This window comes from Lycium barbarum, chromosome 11 (assembly GCF_019175385.1).
Source record: "Lycium barbarum isolate Lr01 chromosome 11, ASM1917538v2, whole genome shotgun sequence".
Lineage (NCBI taxonomy): Eukaryota > Viridiplantae > Streptophyta > Magnoliopsida > Solanales > Solanaceae > Lycium > Lycium barbarum.
The window spans coordinates 32,188,909-32,210,916 of record NC_083347.1 but is presented as its reverse complement, the minus strand read 5'-3'; the positions used below and the strand labels follow the sequence as shown (position 1 = coordinate 32,210,916).

The 22,008-nt window shown below is 35.1% G+C and overlaps 2 protein-coding genes, 1 long non-coding RNA gene and 1 pseudogene across 4 annotated transcripts; 1 reads left to right on the top strand and 3 right to left on the bottom strand.

The window, feature by feature from the left end:
- Nucleotides 1-7,586: 7,586 nt before the first annotated feature.
- Nucleotides 7,587-8,749, bottom strand: LOC132617896 (uncharacterized). Of its 2 annotated transcripts, none has more exons than XM_060332964.1 (2): nucleotides 8,418-8,749; nucleotides 7,587-8,105 (listed from the first exon to the last, which is right to left on the bottom strand). In XM_060332964.1, exons 1-2 carry the CDS (start codon nucleotides 8,610-8,612, stop codon nucleotides 7,734-7,736), a joined length of 567 nt encoding a protein of 188 aa, XP_060188947.1. In that variant the 5' UTR covers nucleotides 8,613-8,749; the 3' UTR covers nucleotides 7,587-7,733. The 2 variants fall into 2 exon arrangements, with proteins under 2 accessions (XP_060188947.1, XP_060188948.1); XM_060332965.1 differs by having other exon boundaries at nucleotides 7,587-8,102.
- LOC132617897 (uncharacterized) lies at nucleotides 8,656-11,167 on the top strand. The gene is made up of 2 exons (XR_009573863.1): nucleotides 8,656-8,794; nucleotides 10,570-11,167. It is a non-coding gene; the product is annotated as an uncharacterized LOC132617897 (long non-coding RNA).
- Nucleotides 9,902-14,089, bottom strand: LOC132617895 (probable flavin-containing monooxygenase 1; annotated as a pseudogene).
- Nucleotides 14,090-17,910: 3,821 nt separating this feature from the next.
- LOC132619683 (uncharacterized) lies at nucleotides 17,911-20,111 on the bottom strand. Its single transcript, XM_060334515.1, has 6 exons — nucleotides 19,943-20,111; nucleotides 19,687-19,860; nucleotides 19,462-19,547; nucleotides 18,705-19,370; nucleotides 18,205-18,376; nucleotides 17,911-18,098 (listed from the first exon to the last, which is right to left on the bottom strand). Exons 1-6 carry the CDS (start codon nucleotides 20,109-20,111, stop codon nucleotides 17,911-17,913), a joined length of 1,455 nt encoding a protein of 484 aa, XP_060190498.1.
- Between the last annotated feature and the right edge of the window lie 1,897 nt (nucleotides 20,112-22,008).

The following is a 22,008-nucleotide window of genomic DNA, read 5'->3' as shown; positions in this document are numbered from 1 at the left end:
ATAAATGAATTTATATTAATAACAAATATTAATAACACTATCATTGTATATAACTGAAATACATGTATATCAATAGCATACGTAAAAGGATAAAAAGTGTCGCAACTCAGAATGGAGGTAGGTCCGCGAATTATTAGTATTTGGGTCAATAAGGATTCCATAATAAGTTAGACAAATATAACCCTTTATATATATATATATATATATATATATATATATATATATATATATATATATTTCGAGACATTTTAATGATATATTTTATATATCTTTCAAAATTTTAAAACTAAAAGTTATTTATTACTAATATTTAAAGTTTAATTCAATTTTTTTTTTTATCGAACTAGTTTTAACTTACTTTACCTTGTTTTCCCCATCAGCTAAGTTTCTTCTTGTATGAGAAACATTATGTTACCTGAGTATTTTTTTTTATATATATATATAAATATTTTACATGAGTATACAATTAATACTCGTTACTTGAAGTTCCTTTTTATCACACAAGTTGGTGGATCCAAAACTTACACTTTTGAGTCCACAAATTTTAGATTTACTAACTTGTGAGACAAAAAAAGTCTCACCTGTGTGATGCACAAAATAAACTAATTCGATAGATCACATCAAACGACAGTGCAGAATCAGTTAGTAATGAGAAATGTTTGATATCTAATATGGTTTCTTTAGTTGGATATTCGCATATCTACGCTTGGTCCTTGGATTCATTTTTTATTACTCCAATTGCTTAATAATTTTTATAAGTAGTGCATATATAGTTGTTACAATCGTTAATTACTTAGTACTATTATTGTTAACGATAGAATTGTAAAGTCGTACATATTTCACACTTTCTGAATAGTATTCACCATAGATAGTACATATATACACGTATATTTACTCAACCCTAGCTAATTAAGCCTACAATTATGCTATGTAATTAATACTACATATCAGCTAATTATATTTAGTAAAATACAACTGTTACAGTATGGGCCTTGACTAAGCCCATGGGCTAACATCCCCCTTCAAATTGATGCAGAGTATCACAAAGCAGCAATTTGGAGAGAAGAAACTAACGTCGTAAACGTGTCATGGCTTTGGTGAAAAAATCAGCTAGTTGATCGTGAAAAGAAACATGCTGAATGATAAGAGTCTTATCGGCAACAAGCTCCCTGATATAGTAACAGTCTACATCGATATGCTTCGTGTTCTCATAATGAATTGGATTGTTGGCAATCTGGATAGCACTCGTGTTATCTGCAAATGGACCAGTGAAGGGAAACCTAAATTCAGATAGAATCCGACGAAGCCAAACAATCTTTGAACTAACAGCTGACATAGACCGATATTCGGCTTCAATACTCGACTTGGATGTGCGAGTCTGCTTCTTACACTTCTAAGAAACCAGTAAGGAGCCAAGAAACATACACCATCCCGTAACCGATCTCCTAGAGTCGGGACAACTAGCCCAGTCAGCATCAGAATACCCCTCTAACTGACATGTAGAAACTGATGGAAAGAACAAGCTACGAGAGACTGTCACCCGAACATATCGAATCACACGAAGAAAAGCCAAATAATGAATATGGGTAGGGCATGAAATGAACTGACTCAATACCTGAACTGCATAGGAAATATCCGGCCTAGTCATACTCAAGTACACAAGTGAACCAACCAATCTCCTATAAAGCGTGTGATCAGGGAAACGCTCACCATCATCTCTACCATACTTGGTGTTAAACTCCATTGGCGTACGAACCGTCTTTGTATCGGTCAAACCAAACAAAGTAACTACCTCAGATGCATACTTTTGTTGACCCAAGGTAATACCAAAAGGAGTATACCCAACCTCCAAACCGAGAAAATATGTGAGAGGACATAAATCCTTCATTTTAACTTAAGCATAAAGAAATGATTTCAGCTGAACAACACCATCAATATCATCTCCTGTAATAATGATGTCATCCACAATAAAAACATAGTAATACCTGCAGCTGAACGGCGAAGGAAAAGTGAATAATCAAATGAACTCTGAGAGAAGCCAGCCTAACATATTGTAGATCAAAACTTATCAAACCAAGCCCGTGGGGCTTGTTTGAGGCCATAAAGAGATTTTTGAAGGCGACAAACAAGGTCAGGATGAGGCATAGCATATCCTGGAGGTGGTTTGAGATACACAACTTAGTCTAAATAACCATGAAGAAATACATTCTTGACATCCATCTGATGAAGATGCCAAGAGCGAGCACTAGCCAAAGCTAACAGAATATGTATTGTCGTCATCTTTGCAACCGGAGCAGAAGTCTCCCCATAATCAATGCCATATTCTTGCTTGTACCCTTGAGCAACCAACCGTGCTTTATACCTATCAATCTTCCCATCAACAGTAAGCTTAACTGAGTACACCCATCGACTATCGATCACTGTACATCCAGGAGGTTTATCAACCAAACTCCAAGTGTAATTCTCTTCTAAAGCTTCAATTTCGGCAGCCATAGCCTGCTACCAATTGGTGTCTAAGGTGTCCTTAGCATACGAAGTTGGAACCTGAGTAGAAACCAAAGATGATTAAAGAGCAGAATGTGCGTAAGACTTGCCATATCGATCCGGAGAATAGCCATAGCAAACTGGAGTAGTAGAGGTTTGAGAAGACCGTCTAGGTGGGGGACTAGTCAAGGCTTCAGATGAAGAGTTATCGGAAGAAGAACTTAGCTCTGACGAGACTGGTCCGGGCGAGTGTGAAAAGCTGGGACTAGAAAGTGACCCAGATGAGTTACTATTATTTTCATCGACAAAGACAACTGGTTGAGTATCATTAGGACCAGCAACTTTATCATCCACCATGGGAAAAATAACAAACTTATCATTAGTATTCTCATTAGAAACCGTCTTAAGATTATGGAAGGGGAAAATAGTTTCAAAAAAGATAACATGCAGGACACTCATAGCAAACGACGAGTTTGATCATAACATAAGTAGCCTTTTTGTATATCATTATACTAGAGAAATACACACCGAACTGCCTTACTTGATAACTTATGTCGCTTATGCGGTGATAACAATACATAGCAGGAACAACCAAACACCTTCAACCTCGAAAGATAGGGATCAGTGTATAGATGTCGATAGGCTGAAACATTCTTAGTAACAGGAGAAGGTTGTCTATTAGCCAAATAAACTGCCGTTTGAACCACCTCAACCCAAAAACGAGAAGGACAAGAAGAAGTATCCAACAAAGCTAATGTTTTTTCCAAAATATGTCTATTCTTACGTTCCACAACCCCATTCTGTTCCAGTGTATGCGGGCAAGACCGTTGAGCCAAAATTCCTTTATTTTTAAAGAAATTGAGCAAGATTGTGGAAGTAAATTCTCCACCCGAATCTGATTGAAAGATCTTAACTGACTTTTCAAATTGTGGAAGTAAATTCTCCACCCAAATCTGATTGATACTAGCCGGAGCGGCTGTCCGAAGGGACTATTCTGTTAAGATGTCGGAAGCGGCATATGTGTTGGATTGCATTATTTACTTAAAGATTATTTTGAGACTTCGTGTGCACATTTATGTTTCTTCCAGCGAAGGCTGCAGGTATTGAGTTAGATTGCGATTTCTTCTATCCTAAGTCAAATTATGATTATGACTTGTTACCACCTTACATACTCAGTACATTGTCCGTACTGACATCCTTTTGCCTGGGGATGCTGCGTTCATGCCCGCAGCCCCAGATTGTTTGGCAGGTTAAGTGTATAGCTAGGATGCTTGGACGTCAGCTGGGATTGGCTAGTTCCATCTCATTCTGGAGCTGTGCTGAGTCATGTATCGATATGTATGATTATGGGTATGTCAGGGCCCTGTCCTGACTCATAATGTTCAGTTTACTTCTTAGAGACTTCTGCAGACAGTGTCCTGTGGTACGTTTGTCGAGATGTCGACAAAGTGATGTCAGTTGAGTCATTTATGGATTTTAAAAGAGTATGTATTTTAGGTGATTTAGATTGGTTTAAAGTACTTATTTGATTGAAAGTTTTCATAATCGTTATAGAGATAATGATTTCTATTTGGAAAAATTTTATGTTCTTAAAAGTTTTTGAAATGACAGGTTTTAATAGAGCGAATGTCTAAGGGTTTTGTCTATTCTTACGTTCCACAACCCCATTCTGTTCCGGTGTATGCGGGCAAGACCGTTGAGCCAAAATTCCTTTATTTTTAAAGGAATTGAGCAAGATTGTGGAAGTAAATTCTCCACCCGAATCTGATTGAAAGATCTTAACTGACTTTTCAAATTGTGGAAGTAAATTCTCCACCCAAATCTGATTGATACTAGCCGGAAGCGGCTGTCCGAAGGGTCTATTCTGTTAAGATGTCGGAAGCGGCATATGTGTTGGATTGCATTATTTACTTAAAGATTATTTTGAGACTTCGTGTGCACATTTATGTTTCTTCCAGCGAAGGCTGCAGGTATTGAGCTAGATTGCGATTTCTTCTATCCTAAGTCAAATTATGATTATGACTTGTTACCACCTTACATACTCAGTACATTGTCCGTACTGACGTCCTTTTGCCTGGGGACGCTGCGTTCATGCCCGCAGCCCCAGATTGTTTGGCAGGTTAAGTGTATAGCTAGGATGCTTGGACGTCAGCTGGGATTGGCTAGTTCCATCTCATTCTGGAGCTGTGCTGAGTCATGTATCGATATGTATGATTATGGGTATGTCAGGGCCCTGTCCTGACTCATAATGTTCAGTTTACTTCTTAGAGACTTCTGCAGACAGTGTCCTGTGGTACGTTTGTCGAGATGTCGACAAAGTGATGTCAGTTGAGTCATTTATGGATTTTAAAAGAGTATGTATTTTAGGTGATTTAGATTGGTTTAAAGTACTTATTTGATTGAAAGTTTTCATAATCGTTATAGAGATAATGATTTCTATTTGGAAAAATTTTATGTTCTTAAAAGTTTTTGAAATGACAGGTTTTAATAGAGCGAATGTCTAAGGGTTCGCTCGACTCTGATGAGAGTCGACTCTGATGAGAGTCGGGTGCCCGTCATGCCCTACCATTGCTAGGGTGTGACACTGTTCCAGTTCAAAAGTTCTCGCCAGTCTTCGTTGACAATGAAGACCACATCTCAGCCGCCGTCTCATATATCCAAAACCCTGCAACAATATCGTCGGACACACAGCTTACCATCTATCCAATTACCTTAGAGTTGGATGCAACCCAGGCCTCCTTGTTGGTTGCATCAGTTGGCATTTTGGACTAGCCATCGAGAAATCCAAAGAGACCTTTCCCTTGGATAAACACCCTAAAGTGAAACTCCCAGCCAACAAAGTTCTTACCGGTGAGCTTGGTCATCACCAACTCAGACGATGAGGAGAGCTTCGATTACATCACGAAAAAGATCAATGAAAATAACAACTAGGAGCAGGAACTACCGAATCAAGAGAAAAAACAGGACCACAGAGCGCCAAAGCAAGGTTTAGAGACAGGGGTAGGAAATTGATCGAGAAAAAAAAAAAAAAAAAACAAGAACAAGAACAAGAAGAGACACCCTAGACTTCTGATACCATGATAGAATTGTAAAGTAGTATGTATTTCACACTTTCTGAATATATAGTATTCACCCTGGAATAGGTAGCACATATATACACGTATATTTACTCAACCCTAGCTAATTATGCCTACAATTATGCTACGTAATTAATGCTACATATCAGCTAATTATATTTAGTAAAACACAACTGTTACAATATGGGCCTTGACTAAGCCCATAGGCTAACAGTTATAACCAAGATAGTACTGTTGTAATACATTATTCTAAGTAGGCAAGGACAATATTTTGATTGAAGTTGAAGAAAAATATTTTTGAAATTAAATTTAAAAAATATTTGAAACTTAATTAAGTACATTATTGTGTTTAGACATAAATTCAGCTCCAAGTTTTGTGAATGAACAAAGGCGGAACCATGATCCACTACAACAAAATATGCTTTTAGCGGCAATAACTTAATTGCCGCTAATTATATTCTAGAATCAATTATTACCGGCAATATCAAACTTTAGCCCTAACAATAAATGCCGCTAAAGGCTTTAGCGACTTTGAATCTAATGGCATTAACCAATTGCTGGTAAATGTTTTTGTGGCAATAGGAAAATATATTGCCACTAAAAGCCTCTTTTGGTGTAGTGTGATTAGGTTTTAAATTATGAGTTTAAATTTAAGATTTGATTAAATTTTAGTAATTTTTAACACGCACATATATGTTTGGTGCCTAAATAATCTGCAGAACATGGACCCATTAAAAGAGTCTGTATCAGCGAAAATTATTTATTTACTTGGAGTATCTTTCGAACAAATTATTAAGTAGTTCATTAGTATTTCAAATATCTGCAAATACAGAACTTCAGTATTTACAAATAATAAATTTATATTTTTGGCCAAAGATACTGTAGAAATTAGAGTCTTATTTGATTGATTCAATGCTGTTTTAATTTCAACTGATAAATTAGAATCAGTATTGACATGATTTCATTTCTATACAACTATTTTGTGAAGAAAATAGGCGTGTATTAGTCTTGCACTCATCAAACAATATGTAAAATAAACCTATGTTAGCGTTCTGATTGTAGTTTCTCAGTCTTTTTTTATGTTTACTTTTTATATCTTGTGGCGGTCAAGATTAGACCTGGCAGCTTTCGACTTTATCGATCAGTAGTTAAGTACTTTGAGAATTTGGTTTGTTTTACTTTTACCCCTAAGTATCCTAACTATTAACTTGGCAACAGTTATAACAACACAAATTAAGATGCATCTTGATATGCTTTGTAATTTTGTTATATTTTCACGTTAGCATTAGTTAAACATAAATGTTTTTATTCAAAAAGCAAATCCAAAAATCATTTCCATGGCTGCTATATGTGTGAATCTTACGTATTTTTACTTTTTTTTTTTTTCTTTTGGTTTGAGCACCTTGAATAGCCACAAAGGATATTAGAAAATGCAAGCAGACAGACCACGTACTATTTCGCGGTAACACCCTAGCTGTAGGTACTTCAATCTTAAGGACCCATTTGGCCATAAGAATTATTCATTTTTTTCCGGAAAAATTATTTCACTTTATTTGAAAATCAACGTTTGGTCATGAAAATTCCAAAGGAATTTGAAAAACAACAAAAACCTTGTTTTCACTTTCAATATATTCAAACAACCAAATATTTTTTTGTAAAAACTATAACTAAACACAACTCTATCTTCAACTCCAATTTCAAAAAATTCCAAATAAAGTAAAAAATATTTGGTTTCTATGGCCAAACGCATACTTAATATTGTTGATTTTCAATAGGAAAATACTTGTAAGTTTTAACGCGTGAAAATGAAGAAGTTGCAAATTTGGATTCAACAAGCTACAGCAGCAACCAACCATAACTCCTGAAAAGATAGCAAAAACAAAGACTCTCTAATTTGCTGCTTTTTTAACACGAAATCGGTTCTGCGTGCTACCATTAACAGATCTAGAAAACAAACGCACACAATATTTCCAACAGAAATAAAGAAAATAAGAAGAAGAGTAATTAAGAGGGACAAAAAAAAAAAAAGACAAAAAATCCAGTGTTTTCATTGTCAAGACTTAGGTATTACTACAAAACATCGAAAAAAGCTTACAATTTTTCTTTCTTAAATTCCATAGCGGTGAAAACCGTTATTGCATTATATCCTAACTACCATTTACAATTGCTCGACTACCAAGCACTAATTACACTAACCGAGAAAGCAGTTTTTTCCACTTCCCTCCGTGGTCTACAACTGTCCCACAACCTAACTACACTGCCGTCAATTATCTTCATGTCCTGATAACAATACCACTCCATTTCCCCATTTCTCATTTTCAACAATTTCTCCCAATTATTCACAAACAACTCTTCACACAACTTAATGCCGTTATCTTCTCCTTCCTGATCGATGCCTTCTTCATTGCCCTCACATTCTCCACCGTCATCTTGCTTGTAGTACACCGTTAGTTTCCCTTTTGTTCCTACCTCCTCGTTGCTCAAAGGCCATATCATAGTAGTAACTGCTGACAATGATTCATTTGACACAGTCTCATTTACCTGCTGAAAACTTAAATATTTAAGTGTCTAGGTTCATATATTTGGTGTTATTCATATGAATATTAGGAAATTTAGGTGCATGTATTTGATAATTTCAATGCGGCAAGTTCATTGTATGTGTGTGAAATTGTTTACTATAGTAGTTTTATGTCTAGAATTATTCTTTAACACCTATATAAACCCCTTGTTACGTTATTATGTGATGGAGTAGTAGAGATAATAATGATATGATTGAGCTTAATGTTTATCTCACTCTTCCATTTTCTTTATTCCCTATGATATTATCAAAGGCCCACCTTATATTTCTAAGGTTACCTGCAATGAGGACGTTACCAACGTTGGCGTCGGCGAGGATGAAGATGGGGCCCCGGAAAAGTCTCCACGTGGAAAAGTTGAAGATGCTTTAATCCTCCAGAAGCCAACGACAGCGGTAATAAGGGCAGTAAAGAAACCGAAGCTCAAGTAATTGAAAGCAAGAGTTTCAAGTGGAAATTCCAATTTTGCATTCATGTCTGTGACAAATTTTTAGACTCTCTCTTGTGTTTTCTCTTTCCTTTTCTTAATGAAGAAAGTGGAATGAAAAGCAAGGAATATATAGGGTGATAAATGTGAGCCGTAGGATGAGAGAGGATTAGGGAATAGCGAGAAGCATCTGAGATTAGATGCTAAGAATCGTGAATGAAGATGCTAAGGTAAGATCCATATTCCAATTCCAATTCTACAACATCATAATTTGGTAGCACAAGTGGGCATATCTGGGTGCACGTGCAAGTGCAACAGCTCTCATTTAATGAAAAAAGCTATTTCTTGTTGTGGATTTAAAATTAATTTTTCAGAATAACAAGTATTTTGAAACAAATATTTTTAATAACCATGACAAGTAACATGGGCCTAAGGAAATATATATTTGTACTTCCTCATTTTCATTTAAAAGTATTTATTATTTTAGAAAATCAAGATCTAATTATTCTTTTAAAAGTTATTCTTCTAGAGCTCTTCTTTTAATTCTCTGCAAGCCTTGACTATTCTAGATTCTTCTTGAAATACTTGGATATTAAGTTGGTGATGACTTTTCAATATATGCTAATTTTGAAATATTAGTTTATCAACTTATAAAACTCAATTACAATGGATTTATTAATAAGTTGAGTATCACATTTAGTAAGTACATTACTTGGCATTTCATGTAGTCTGAAGTATCAAAGTTTTATTTTTCTTTTCTTCCTTTTGATTAGAGTAATGCATTGCTTACGCTATTATACAAGAATTACAAACTTATTAAGTAGGATAATTTTCGATTTATTGAACTGAAAAGGTCCAAAAATACCCTTAAACTATTGAAAAAGGCTCATAAATACCCTCCTTCCATCTTTTGGTCTAAAAATACCCTTCCATCCACCTTTTAGGTCTAAAAATACCCTTAAGGTTTGTTTTTGGCTCAAATATACCCTTTAAACTAACAGAATATGTTTTTTTGTTTTTTTTATCGGAAAAGGTCCAAAAATACCCTTAATCTATTGAAAAAGGCTCATAAATACCCTCCTTCCACCTTTTGGTCTAAAAAAATATGAACGAAATATGTTTTTTTTGCATTTCATGAATAAAAAAATGAAATAGGAAATTATAATTTTTTTTTTTTGCATTTCGTGTATTAAAAAACAAAATAGGAAATTATAAGTTTTTTTTCATTTCGTGTATTAAAAAACGAAATAGGATAAAAAAAATTAATTTCGTTCATATAAAAACGAACTTGGAAAATATATATACCAACGAAATAAATAAATAAAATATATATATATATATATTTTCCAATTTCGTTTTTATATGAACGAAATTAATTTTTTTTTATCCTATTTCGTTTTTTAATACACGAAATGAAAAAAAACTTATAATTTCCTATTTTGTTTTTTAATACACGAAATGCAAAAAAAAAAATTATAATTTCCTATTTCATTTTTTTATTCATGAAATGCAAAAAAAACATATTTCGTTCATATTTTTTTAGACCAAAAGGTGGAAGGAGGGTATTTATGAGCCTTTTTCAATAGATTAAGGGTATTTTTGGACCTTTTCCGATAAAAAAAACAAAAAAACATATTCTGTTAGTTTAAAGGGTATATTTGAGTCAAAAACAAACCTTAAGGGTATTTTTAGACCTAAAAGGTGGATGGAAGGGTATTTTTAGACCAAAAGATGGAAGAAGGGTATTTATGAGCCTTTTTCAATAGTTTAAGGGTATTTTTGAACCTTTTCCGTTTATTGAATGATGCTACTCTGCGTCTGCATAATCTTGGCTGTTGTAGGGCGTAAAAGCTTCAGCAAACCAATTCTTCTTCCTCCATGATTTCCATCCTATCTCTTCACATATTTCATCATAATGATTGATACTGAAACTGGAAATGCAACTTCTCTTGTAGAATCTTGTAGTCATCTTCATAATCTCCATCTCTTGTGTTATCTGTTCAAGCATTTTCTCAACAGATGGAAGTTTAAAAAGATCATCTACAAGTCGTGATAGCCATATGTTACGGATTTCAGCTGAACGCAAGTTTGAACCACTTTCAACGTAACCCACGAAAGACATATTTGGAATCAATGGATGGATTGTAGCCCTGTCAAGGAAGACTTTTAAGTATATAGAAATGTTTAAGACATATTTAGATTCAATTACACAGAAATTTTCACTAAGAGAGTGCATAATTACCTGTACAAGGGTATCATGCCCAAGGGGAACTCCAGCAGACTGCGAAAGGGATCTGGTAATATGGCTTTGAGCTTTTTCTTCTCATCAAAACCAGTTGCAAGTATGACAACATCGGCTTCCAACTTGGTGTTGTCATCGAATTCAACTCCTCCTTCCCAGAACCACCACTTTGATGTTCTTTTAAACAAGATTTTACCCTTATCAGCCTCGCTGAAGAAATTCTCCGGCAAGATAGCCATCTGACATGATGCATATAATCTTCCTCAAATGGGTGTTCTGGTTTTAGTCCATACTTTTTTAGTGGAAGTTTCCATTCCAAATATGACTCGATGAACTTGGAAGTTGCTTTTCTCTGTCGCAATTTATGAGCACAGTTTTGTTAGTCCTTAGCAAAATGATGCACTAGATTGAGAAAAACAAACAAAAATAACAAGTGAAAAAAATTCATAAATAGCTATAATTTAGAGTTTAATTACGAAACGAAGCTACAATTTGCATATTTACGAAACGTAGCTACTGTATATCAGCGCATACTGTATACAATATGTCCGCGTGTGCGAAAGAGCTGTATCAACGCATATAGTTACGCTGGGCGAAAGAGCTGTATCAGCACATACAGTTGCGATGTATATTAGCTGAGGTCGCAGGTATCAGTTGTATCAGCTGAAATCGCACGAAAGAGTTGTCTCAGCGCATACACTTACGTGTGTGTATTATGCACTCGCTGCAAGACCCCAAATATAGCTGAATTTCGTAATTCTTTGAAATTATAGCTACGTTTCATAAATAGAACCAAATGTTTGCCACGTAGCATAATCTTTTAAAAAAGAATGGGGCTCACCATGGGAGAAAGCATGTGGCAAAGCAGGGTCCTGAACAGGCCTTGATTTGGCCTTGGACGGAGAAACTGTGAAGATCTAGTTGAATAGAACAAGTAAAATGGCAAACCCCAAATAGAATAGTGTGGAATTGTCCAATGCGAAGTCCTAACTACCATTGTACAGGGTTGGCCTTCAGGTCCTACAAGTAGTTACAAACAAACAAAGTAAATTATGTGTTAGTCTTCAGCTCTGGGACCATTAACAGTTAATTGAGGGGAATATCTTTTTCCCTTGTAAACATAACAGTACTCTTAGCTCACTTTGTTACGACACCCACATTTTTAATTACTATTAGAGCCCAAAATGGAATACAAACACAGCACAAGCACACGACCAAACAATCAATAGAGAGAAGTCATTTCATATTGTTAGAAATTAACAAAAGAAAAATTGAATAAGAAAGACGTTGATGTGAAAGAATACTATCCAGGGCCTTGTCAAAACATTGGAGACCTAAGTCAAACTTTAGAGAGAGGTCTTAATTTTTTTTAAAGGAAAGATCGTCATATATATTTTTTATTTAAAATATATTTTTCTAACTTTTTTTTTAGATGTGAAGTCATTAATTATTGTTCTATAATGGATTTGTTCTAATAATTCATTTTCAATTGATAATATAGCTAATTCATTCAATCTCTCTTGAAACATTATTTATCTTAGATAAGATTTTATCCATTTTAATTTTGGAAAACTTCTTTCGGCTCAGACAACATATATATATATGCAAACACACACACATCTTTAAGGAAAATATGGGGCCCCAAGCGATTGTTTTATTGGCCTTATAGTCGAGCCACCCATGATACCATCCGATATTGTCCGTACACTATTCAGAAAAATATACGCTAGTCCTTCGGGATAGTAATATATATTGGCTTCCCACTTTTTTTTTAAGAAGGCTTTTGTTTGTGGAAACCGTGAATAGTGCTCATATTTCATGAGTATTATTCGTCTATATTTAAAATTAAACTGAAATTCAACTTTTAAATACTAAAATTACCAAATCTTTTTATACATAAAGCATTCAAATTGCCTTCCCGACGGCGAAAATCTCATTTTGTATATATCATAAACTATTTAATTAACACATATTTGATAATTCATTGCTCTGGAGCAGTCCCTTCTGGGACATCCGATAAAAAAAAAATTGCTCTAAAGCATATAATTTCTGCATCTTAATCAACAAGCAAAAATCTTATTCAATACACTAGGTTAATTAAGGTACTCTTTGAAGTACAAATTTTACCTTGATTTGCTTCAGCACATTCAACAGCAAGATCAATGGCTGATTTTTTATAGCCCACGACCGCAACTTTCTTCCCTTTAACAAGTGTGGTAGATGCTTCTTGGTCAAGTTTAGAGTAATCAAGCGTATGTAGAACTTGACCCTTGAAAACTTCTGGCCCTTTTTTGTTTGGAAAATTCGGTATATTTGGGATATCTCCGTATTTTCCAGTGCACATCACCAGAAATTCGAAGGCATACCACTGAAAGAAATAAAACATAAAACAATTCATGGGAGAACTTTTTAAACACATGCGTAAATAATGCCTTTTTTCTTCTTACAAAGAACCAAAAATTACTCGTAAATGTTCTTGGCCTAGAGCTGAGGGAGTTCTTATTACTAAATAATCAAAGGAACCTACTCCTAATTCAATACGAAAACTAAAGAAAAATTAAAGGGAAGTTTTCAAAAATATACAGGTTTTGAAAATTATCAAGCCACTTAGCCCAATATACAATATTATAAAACATTATACAACATTATACATGGGAAAGCATTATACGTAATGTATCAACCTTGTACAAAGTGTGTATAAAGGTGTTTGTACACAAAAATTAGATAAATCGCGTGACAAACTCAAAAGTATGGGTTACGTGGCATAAATATTTTCAAAAATAGACATATAGCTTCTTATGATACTTATATATATATATATATATATATATATATAATGAAGAGAAAGAAGAACCTGTAGGGTTTCAGATTGATTGGTTCGAACAGCAACCTCCCAGACTGGATTACCAGTCAACAAACTTCCATATCCACCAAAATAATTCATTTCTCTATCACCCACAAACTTGATTTCTACCACCTTAGAGTTGAAGTTAACAAATTTCAACACATCAAAGTGTTGAGCATATGAATATAAGTAGTCCAATATTTCCTGATAAGTTGGGTAATTTGTATTATCCCTCTCAGTCCATAGAAAATCAGAGAACTCATAGTCACAACGAGGGGTTTGCAATTTAGTAGACCTATAAGAACAGTGCTTCCACACTCCTCCTATACAGTCCGTTGCCTCGAACGCCATTGGCTCATAGTTGGCTAGCTGTTTAGCTGCTGCTATGCCACTAATTCCAGCACCAATTATTCCGATTTTCGAACGGATGATAGCCATTAGTAATCAAGGAAACTTAAAGTAGAACTTGGAAGTGTGTATAAGTAATAATTCTCAAGGCTCTATTTGCTCAAGAGTTTATAGAGAGATGGGGTGGTTTGAGTGATGGTTTAAGGTGGTATTTATAGGAGTTTGCATGAGATGAGATGTGATGTGAAGTGAGAAAAAGAGGTCATTGCTTGAAGGCATGTGATTAGACTTGTAAGAAGGAATCCATAACAGTCTTCATGTTAGCTTCGTATAGGTAATTAAGCCTGTATTCAGTTAGTGTAAAGTATTCTTTCTATTGTCGGATCATCTAAACAATATCGATAGGTAAACCTCTTTAAAATGTGGAATTTATAATCTTGAATATAAGATAGGTACCTACTACAACAAATAAAGGTGGCATGATGGTTTCCTTATACAACTATTTTAGAATTAACTTAATTAAACTCATAATTTATACTAAATATATAGTTAGCAATTAATAAGTATTCCAACATATTTTAAGATATCGTTGACCTTTGCCTCCTTGGCTAAATTTTGTCAGTACTAGTATCGTTGTTATGCATGGGAAGTTTGTTAGTAATGAAATGGAAATTTCATCGAGTCAAATTATTCAATCTGCGTAATTCTAAATATCTTGTATTTTATTTAGCATCTGACTTTCGGAGAATTCCACAGCCGGCCCGCAGATCAAGTTTGCTGCCTAATTCAGTAACTCTGTCATACTTATGGAGGAATTATAGAAACACATTACTATAGTATTCGCACAATTATACTCCCATTGTCCCACAGTAATTGTCCAGATTACTAAAAATATTTGTCCTAAAATATTTATCATTTTACAAAATCAAGATAAAATTAATTAATTTTGTTCCATTTTGCCCTTAATATTAAGTGTTCTTGAAAGCAATCTCTATTGATTACACCATAGAAATTATAGATTTGAAGAGTTCAAACAAGTAATTTTTGGTTGATACTATGATTTTTCAAATACCAATAAGCAGATTGGCTTAGCCTTGTTCTTAAACATTACTCCCTCCATCCCATATTAATTAGTTGTCAAGATTATTAAAAATACTTGTCTCAAAACAAGTTGTCATTTTACAAAATCAAGATAAAATTAATTATTTTTGTCCATTTTACTTAATATGAAGTGTTATTGAAAATAACCAATATTAATTAGAGTGCTTTATTTTTATTATTTTTTTCAAATTCTACCAAGATTTTATCCCTGGTGGTGATGTATTTATTCATGTAAGACACAAAAGTACATGGGGGGGACTATACCAAAACCCCATGAATACATCACAGGCTACACAGCAGCCAAACAAAAAGGAGGAATCTTACATATTATGCAAACCATCCTCACTAAGCTCTACTAATATACATTTAGCTAACAACAAAAAATTGCCTTATCAAATCTGATCCTGAGGTTAGGCAATTGCAACCTATCTAGTACAAAAGGGCCTTTAGCACCAGATAGGATTGGATCATAAGTACTATAGAGAATCTGTGCATCCAATGTTGTGGCAAACTTAGCAAGAAAATTAGCCACTTTGTTGGCTTCTCTATAGCAGTGAGCAAACGTAATATCAGTGTTTTTAATCAAATCTGTTGCATCCTCTACAATAGTCTTGAGGTGCATATTGTGGGAAACTTGATTCTTCAGCATATCTACAACAATTTGGGAGTCCACCTCAATAATGCCATGCCGATAGCCTCTCTGAGTGCACAATTTGATAGCAAGAAGTGCAGCCATGGCTTCAGTAATATTATGATCTATGCACTGCACTGGGGAAGCAAAGGCAAACACAAAATCACCAGCATTATCCCTGGCTACTCCTCCTACTCCAGTTTTTCTGTCCTGTGCACAGCAGCAACCATCAGTGTTGATCTTTATATAATCTCCATGAGGCCTTGTCCATATCATGGTCTTTGTGATAATTCTTGGTCTGAGTTTTTCCACCTTTTCACAAAACTGAGGCCACTGCATATCTAATTTGCACTTGGGGAACATTTTGTTTCCTCCTCCATTCTTGTATAATAGAATCTGGTTTGATCACCATATCTACAAGAACATCTTGTAGTCCACAGCACCCAACAAATAATCAGTGGAAGAATTTTTATAATCATTCTGTGAAAGGCATTCTTCCCTGGAGTTTTCCATCAATCTTTCATGAATCCTTTGGCTGGCATGCTTGAATATCTAATCCCCAATGGTTGCCCGAAGAATTTCCACAGCCTCCTAGCAGGTTCACTATCAATGAACAAATGCTTAATGGTCTCTGGTAAAGGGTCTCTGCAGCAAAGACAGTCCATTAGGTCCCTCCTCCGTTGCTTGCATATAACATTATTAAAAGGCAATTTAGATTTGAGTAGTCTCCATGACAAAAATGATATTTTAAAAAGAACACTATTTTGCCAAACTTTATAGATGAGTTTATCTGGCAATCTTTTGTCCCTGATTATATATCCCCTGCAGTTTTGTTGGTAAAAACACCATCAATGGAATTATTCCAGCACATCTGATCCAGTTTTGTATCCTTCCCAATCCTGATACTCAAGATGTGATCAACCAACCAATTGGGAAGTAAATTTTTAAGCTTTTGTCTGTCCCAAACTTGATTAGCAAAAAAGTTATTGACAAGAATCTTGATGGAGTGACTATGATCAGGATAATAGGTGGCTAAGGCCCCATATCCAGTCCAATTGTCCCACTAAATGTTGTTGTTCCCATTATGAATACTCCAGATCATATAAGGCTCAGAGCTGGTTTTAGCTTATGTAAGTGACTTCCAAATATGAGAATCTCCAGATACCTAGACCTTGGCGACAGGGTGAGCCCTTACACAGTATTTAGCCTTAGTGAATTTATCCCATAATAAGTCTTGTTCTCTGAATCTCTACCACTTTTTCATGTTGAGAAGACCACTAATATCTTTCATGCTTCTTATATCCAAATCACCCACTTTTTTGGGAAAATAGAAAGTTCTTCCAAGAACTCCAATGATACTTATCTTTGTCTACAGTAGAGCCCCAAAAGAATCTAGCAAAATGTTTCTCCATCAACTTAATGATCCCTTTGGGAGGAGTAAGGGCGGTGAGAGTATAAATAGGTAGAGATTGGAGGACATGTTTAATCAAAGTAAATTTCCCCCTGTGGGAGAGCATACTACTTTGCCAACCATTGAGCCTGTTGATAACCTTGGACAATAACTTTTCAAAATATTCATTTTTTTCTGCTCATATAAATAGGACACCCAAGGTATTCAAAAGGAAACTGCTTATCCAGAAAACCAGTAGCATTCCTAATTTTACTGACCCTACTAGGGCCTGTACCATGAGCAGTGAGACAGAAACACTTTTTCTTGTTCATTTTTTGTCCTGAACTTTTTTCATACAAGTGAACCTGCTTCATAATCATTTTAACAGACTTTGAGCAATATCATCTGCATAAGAAAGATGGTTAATAATGGGTCCTCTCCCAGACATAGAAAAAGGGATGAAATGTTCACTATGGACAATATTGTTTAGGAGTCTAGCAAGAACCTCAGCAGCTATGATAAAAAGAGAAGCGAAAAGAGGATCACCTTGCTTAAGTTCTTGTGTGGAAGTAAAGAAACTATTTCTAGTGCCATTAACAATGATGGAGTACCATACATTGGAAATGGTTCCCATGAACAGCTTGATCACTTCTTTTGAGAAACCAAACTTCTGTAAAACAACAACAATGAATGGCCAAGACATCCTATCATATGCTTTGGCCATGTCTAATTTGATGACAACATTGCCCCCCATATTATTACACTTAATATTTTGAACAATCTCTTGAGTTAACAAAATATTTTCAGTGATAAGTTTCCTTTCAAAAAACCACTTTGATTTTCAGAAATAATGAAAGGAAGCAATGGATTAAGCCTTTTAGAAAGTATTTTAGTAATGATTTTACTGGAAAAATTATTAATACTAATAGGCCTAAGATCAGAAAAATTAGCAGGAGAATCTACCTTAGGGATTAAAGCTAAAAGGGTATGTGAAAAGAATTTAGTCAGTTTTCCTTCAATAAAGAAAAACTGAACAATGTCTATTACTTCCTTCTTAATTATATCCCAATTGAAAAAGCTTACCTGAGAACCCAGCTGGTCCAGCAGCACTATCATCACTCATGTCAAAAACTGTGGATTTGATTTCCTCTTCCTTAAGGCAGCTGGAGATATGATCATTATCCTCTTTGTTGATGCAGTTAGGGATACACTCCGAGATCCTGAGATCAGGAGTTCTGGGCTTAAGATTAAACACCTGCTCAAAAAGCTTAATAGTAGCCTTAACAATTTTTGTATCCCCAGAAATCCATTTCCACTCTTATTCTTTATTCTATTTATCCCAAGCCTTCTTCTTCTATCTCTAATAATAGAATGAAAGTACTTGTTGTTGGTATCCCCTTCTTCAAACCATTTGATTTTTGCTTTTTGTTTCAGAATTCAATCCTGCTTGTTAAGCCAGTACATATATTCAACATAACCTTTGTTGACTTCTTGTCTGCTATTTTTAGATCTCTGGATAAGGTCTTAATCTTCTAGGTACTGCATCTTAGCTTCCCACATTTCCACTTGGTCATGAACATCACCAATTTTCTGTCTTGACCAAATAGAGAGTCTTCTAGCAACACTTTAAGCTTTTGCTGAAGAATCCACACTAAATTTCCAGTAACACTTTGATTCCAATTCATTCTGACAACCTCTAAGAAATCATCTTGGGTGGTCCAGAAATCCAAAAATTTGAAATACTTAGGCCCATCAATATGCCCATTATCACATCTAACTAATAAAGGCCTGTGATCAGAGTCAGTTCTAGCTAAATGTTTGACAAAATTGTTAGCATACATCTTGGTCCAGTCATCATTAATAAACACTCTATCAAGCCTTTTCCATATTCTTATGCTTGGCCTCCAATTATTGCACCATGTATATTTAGAACTATGGAAGCCTACATCTGACATACCACAGGAGTCCATACATTCAAATAAATCAAAACTCTTGGAGTTTCTATGGGGTAATCCTCCCAATTTTTCTTCAGGCTGAAGGATAACATTGAAGTCCCCACCAATGATCCAAGGGCCCTTAATAATTTTGTTCAAATCTTCCAAACTGGCCCAAAGCTCTTTTCTGTCTGCCTTAGTACATTTGGCATAAATAGTTGTGATATACATCATGTCCCTACTTTGATTTGTTTGGATGCTAAGGGTAACTTGTTGCTCATGATCTTGCATGATGGAGACAGAATAATAGTCTTTCTAAAAAAAACAAATTTTACCATTGGAATTATTCATGCAGTGATTAAAGCCAAGAATTTTTTTTGTAACCTTCAACTTTGTTCATGTTTACCAAAGGTTCTGAAATAGCAACCATATCAACTTTATATTTGTTAACCAATCTTTTGAGTCTCTGTATGGCCTTTTTAGACCTCACCCCTTTAATGTTCCATATGATTGCACTAATCATAAGAAACATCATGGTTTGAAGTGTTTTTCTCCTCCCTAAGGCTAGGAGGGGCAGTGTTGTCTTTGATCTTTTTTTTTTCTTTCTGTCCTTTCTTGTGTCTGCTTCTACCTCTACTAGGAGGTGAAACTCCAGTCTTTTCACATAACTCTATAAATTCCTGCTGATCATCAGCATCAGCATCCAAAGGATAATCAGCATTGTGTATAATACTTTTGTTGTACTCACCTTTATTAATGCCTCCCCGTTCAGTGTTATCAACCAAATCTTGAGTGCTAAAGCTGTCTAGCGCATTGTGATTCAAATAAACAACCAAATTGATAGCAGGATTGTTTTTTTATGTGTTATGGAAGACTGGAGGTATCACTATGCATAGCCATGTTATCTACAGTTCCCTCCTTTTCCTCACCGCTAGTCTCCTTTTCAACCACTTTATCATTTGTATCACTGATTTGTTGAATTTCCTCATTCTCTTTGTTCTCTTTATTGATTTCTGCTTGTTGTTGTTCCTTCTCCACACTCACATTGTTCTCCATATCTTTAGAGGTATTCTATTGACCTTCTATAGTGTTTCTTCCTTTACTTTCATCACCCTCTTTGATTATGCTGCTAGCAGTTTTCTTTTGAGCAGCTTTGATCTTAACTTTGGTTCTCTTATTTAGTGGCTTCTTTTTCTTCTTCTTGATCCAATCAAGCTTTTCTTTCAGCACAGAGCAACTCTTGGCCTCAGTATTTTTTCTTTGCTTGCTCGTTTTTCCTTTTTGATGGTCTAATCTTTTATCTGTGCTCTCTTGCAGCTTTTTTTTGCTCTTGTTTCTCTTCTTCTTTTTTGTTTTCCTGTTGATTGGGTTCTCTTTCCCTAGTCACATCAACAGTTTCCTCTACCAGAACAGAGTTGTCCTGCCTTTGATTCTTATTTTCCTTATCCTCCATTTCCTCCACTTTATTTTTTTCCACTTTTCTACATTGCAATATTAAATGTCCTAAAATTCTGCAATGAGTACAAAACTTTGGAAAATTCTAGTATTCGATCTCCTGGTAGAAACCTTTTCGGGGACAATTCTCATCCTCCGTACCTACAAAAAATAGAATTTAACTTGGTTATGTTCACCTCCACTCTTACTTTGGCCATACTTGGTACGGTTCTCTGTGGCAGCATCCATGGTGAGAGGAATTCCTATTGGTGCTACTACTTGTTTCACATAATTCCAAATGTGCAACTGGAATGGCAGTCCCGGAAGCAAAACCCAAACAGGGACTATCGGAGAGTCCTCTTCAGGTTTGAACTCCGGTGTCCATTTTTCCAACCACATCACTTGTTCATCAATTTCAATGAATCTTTTGTACCACACAGTCTTAAAGTCCTCTTCCTTAGAGAAATTAAGAAAGATGGTACGATAATCGTAAACCCCAATAGGAGCCGTACCTTTGACAGTTATCTTCTTTGCAAATCTTGCTCGAAGCTTCTCTATCTATGGTTTGGCTTTGATAAACTTTCCAACCAAGGTAAACTTGCATTCGTTGGACATAACTCCATAGTATTCCTTCGTATTGAAGAGGACAGCTGCCACTCCATTATGATTTGTGTATTAATTGGCTTTAACATTGGGATTCCCAAATCGATTATTTTTAGAGTTCTGAATAGTGGGTGTTTGTATTGCTTTAGCGTAGTTGGAATTGGATGGAGTTTCTTCGATGGATGTGTTCACAGGGGTGGTAGCAACGTTATTCTCACCCAGAAGCGCCGTTTTCAGCGTCCCCATGGGGACGGTGCGTGTGACTCAGATGCTAAAGAGTAAGTGGAAATAGCCGTTATGTTAAAATAGCGGTAATTTGTACGGAGAGAGTTTTAAAGTCTTTTGTTACCCCAAATTTAGAGTGCTTTATTAGAGAGAGATAAGGGTAAGGTAGTAAAAATACACTTTTTATTTATAATTTTTAAAGGGCGTGCAAAAGAGAAATATGACAGCTAATATGCAATGGGTCGAGGGAGTAGAGTGTATTTTATTGAAAAAAGATAACGGTAAATTAGTAAAAAACACTCTTTTATTTATGATTTCTTAGGGGCATGCAAAATGAAAACGTGACAACTAGTAGGGCGTGCAACGTGTCACCCATATCTGTTTTTTTGGTGACATCTTCAGAAGAAACAAAAATAATTGTAAAATTGAGGCTTACGTGGACAATCAGGAGTATGTTGGAGTTGATTAATCCTTCCGTTTTATTTTAATTGATCCATGTTGACTTGACACTTTCCATAATAGAGAACATTAATTAGGGGTTTATTTTATTAACATTAGTTATACTTTGGAAATTTAAATTTGACCATTAGTATTTTATGTAGTAATGTAATGATAAGGATAGTATTGGAAGAAAATAATAATTTTTTCTTGATTTGTTAAAATGGACAAGTAAAATGAAACGGGAGAAGTA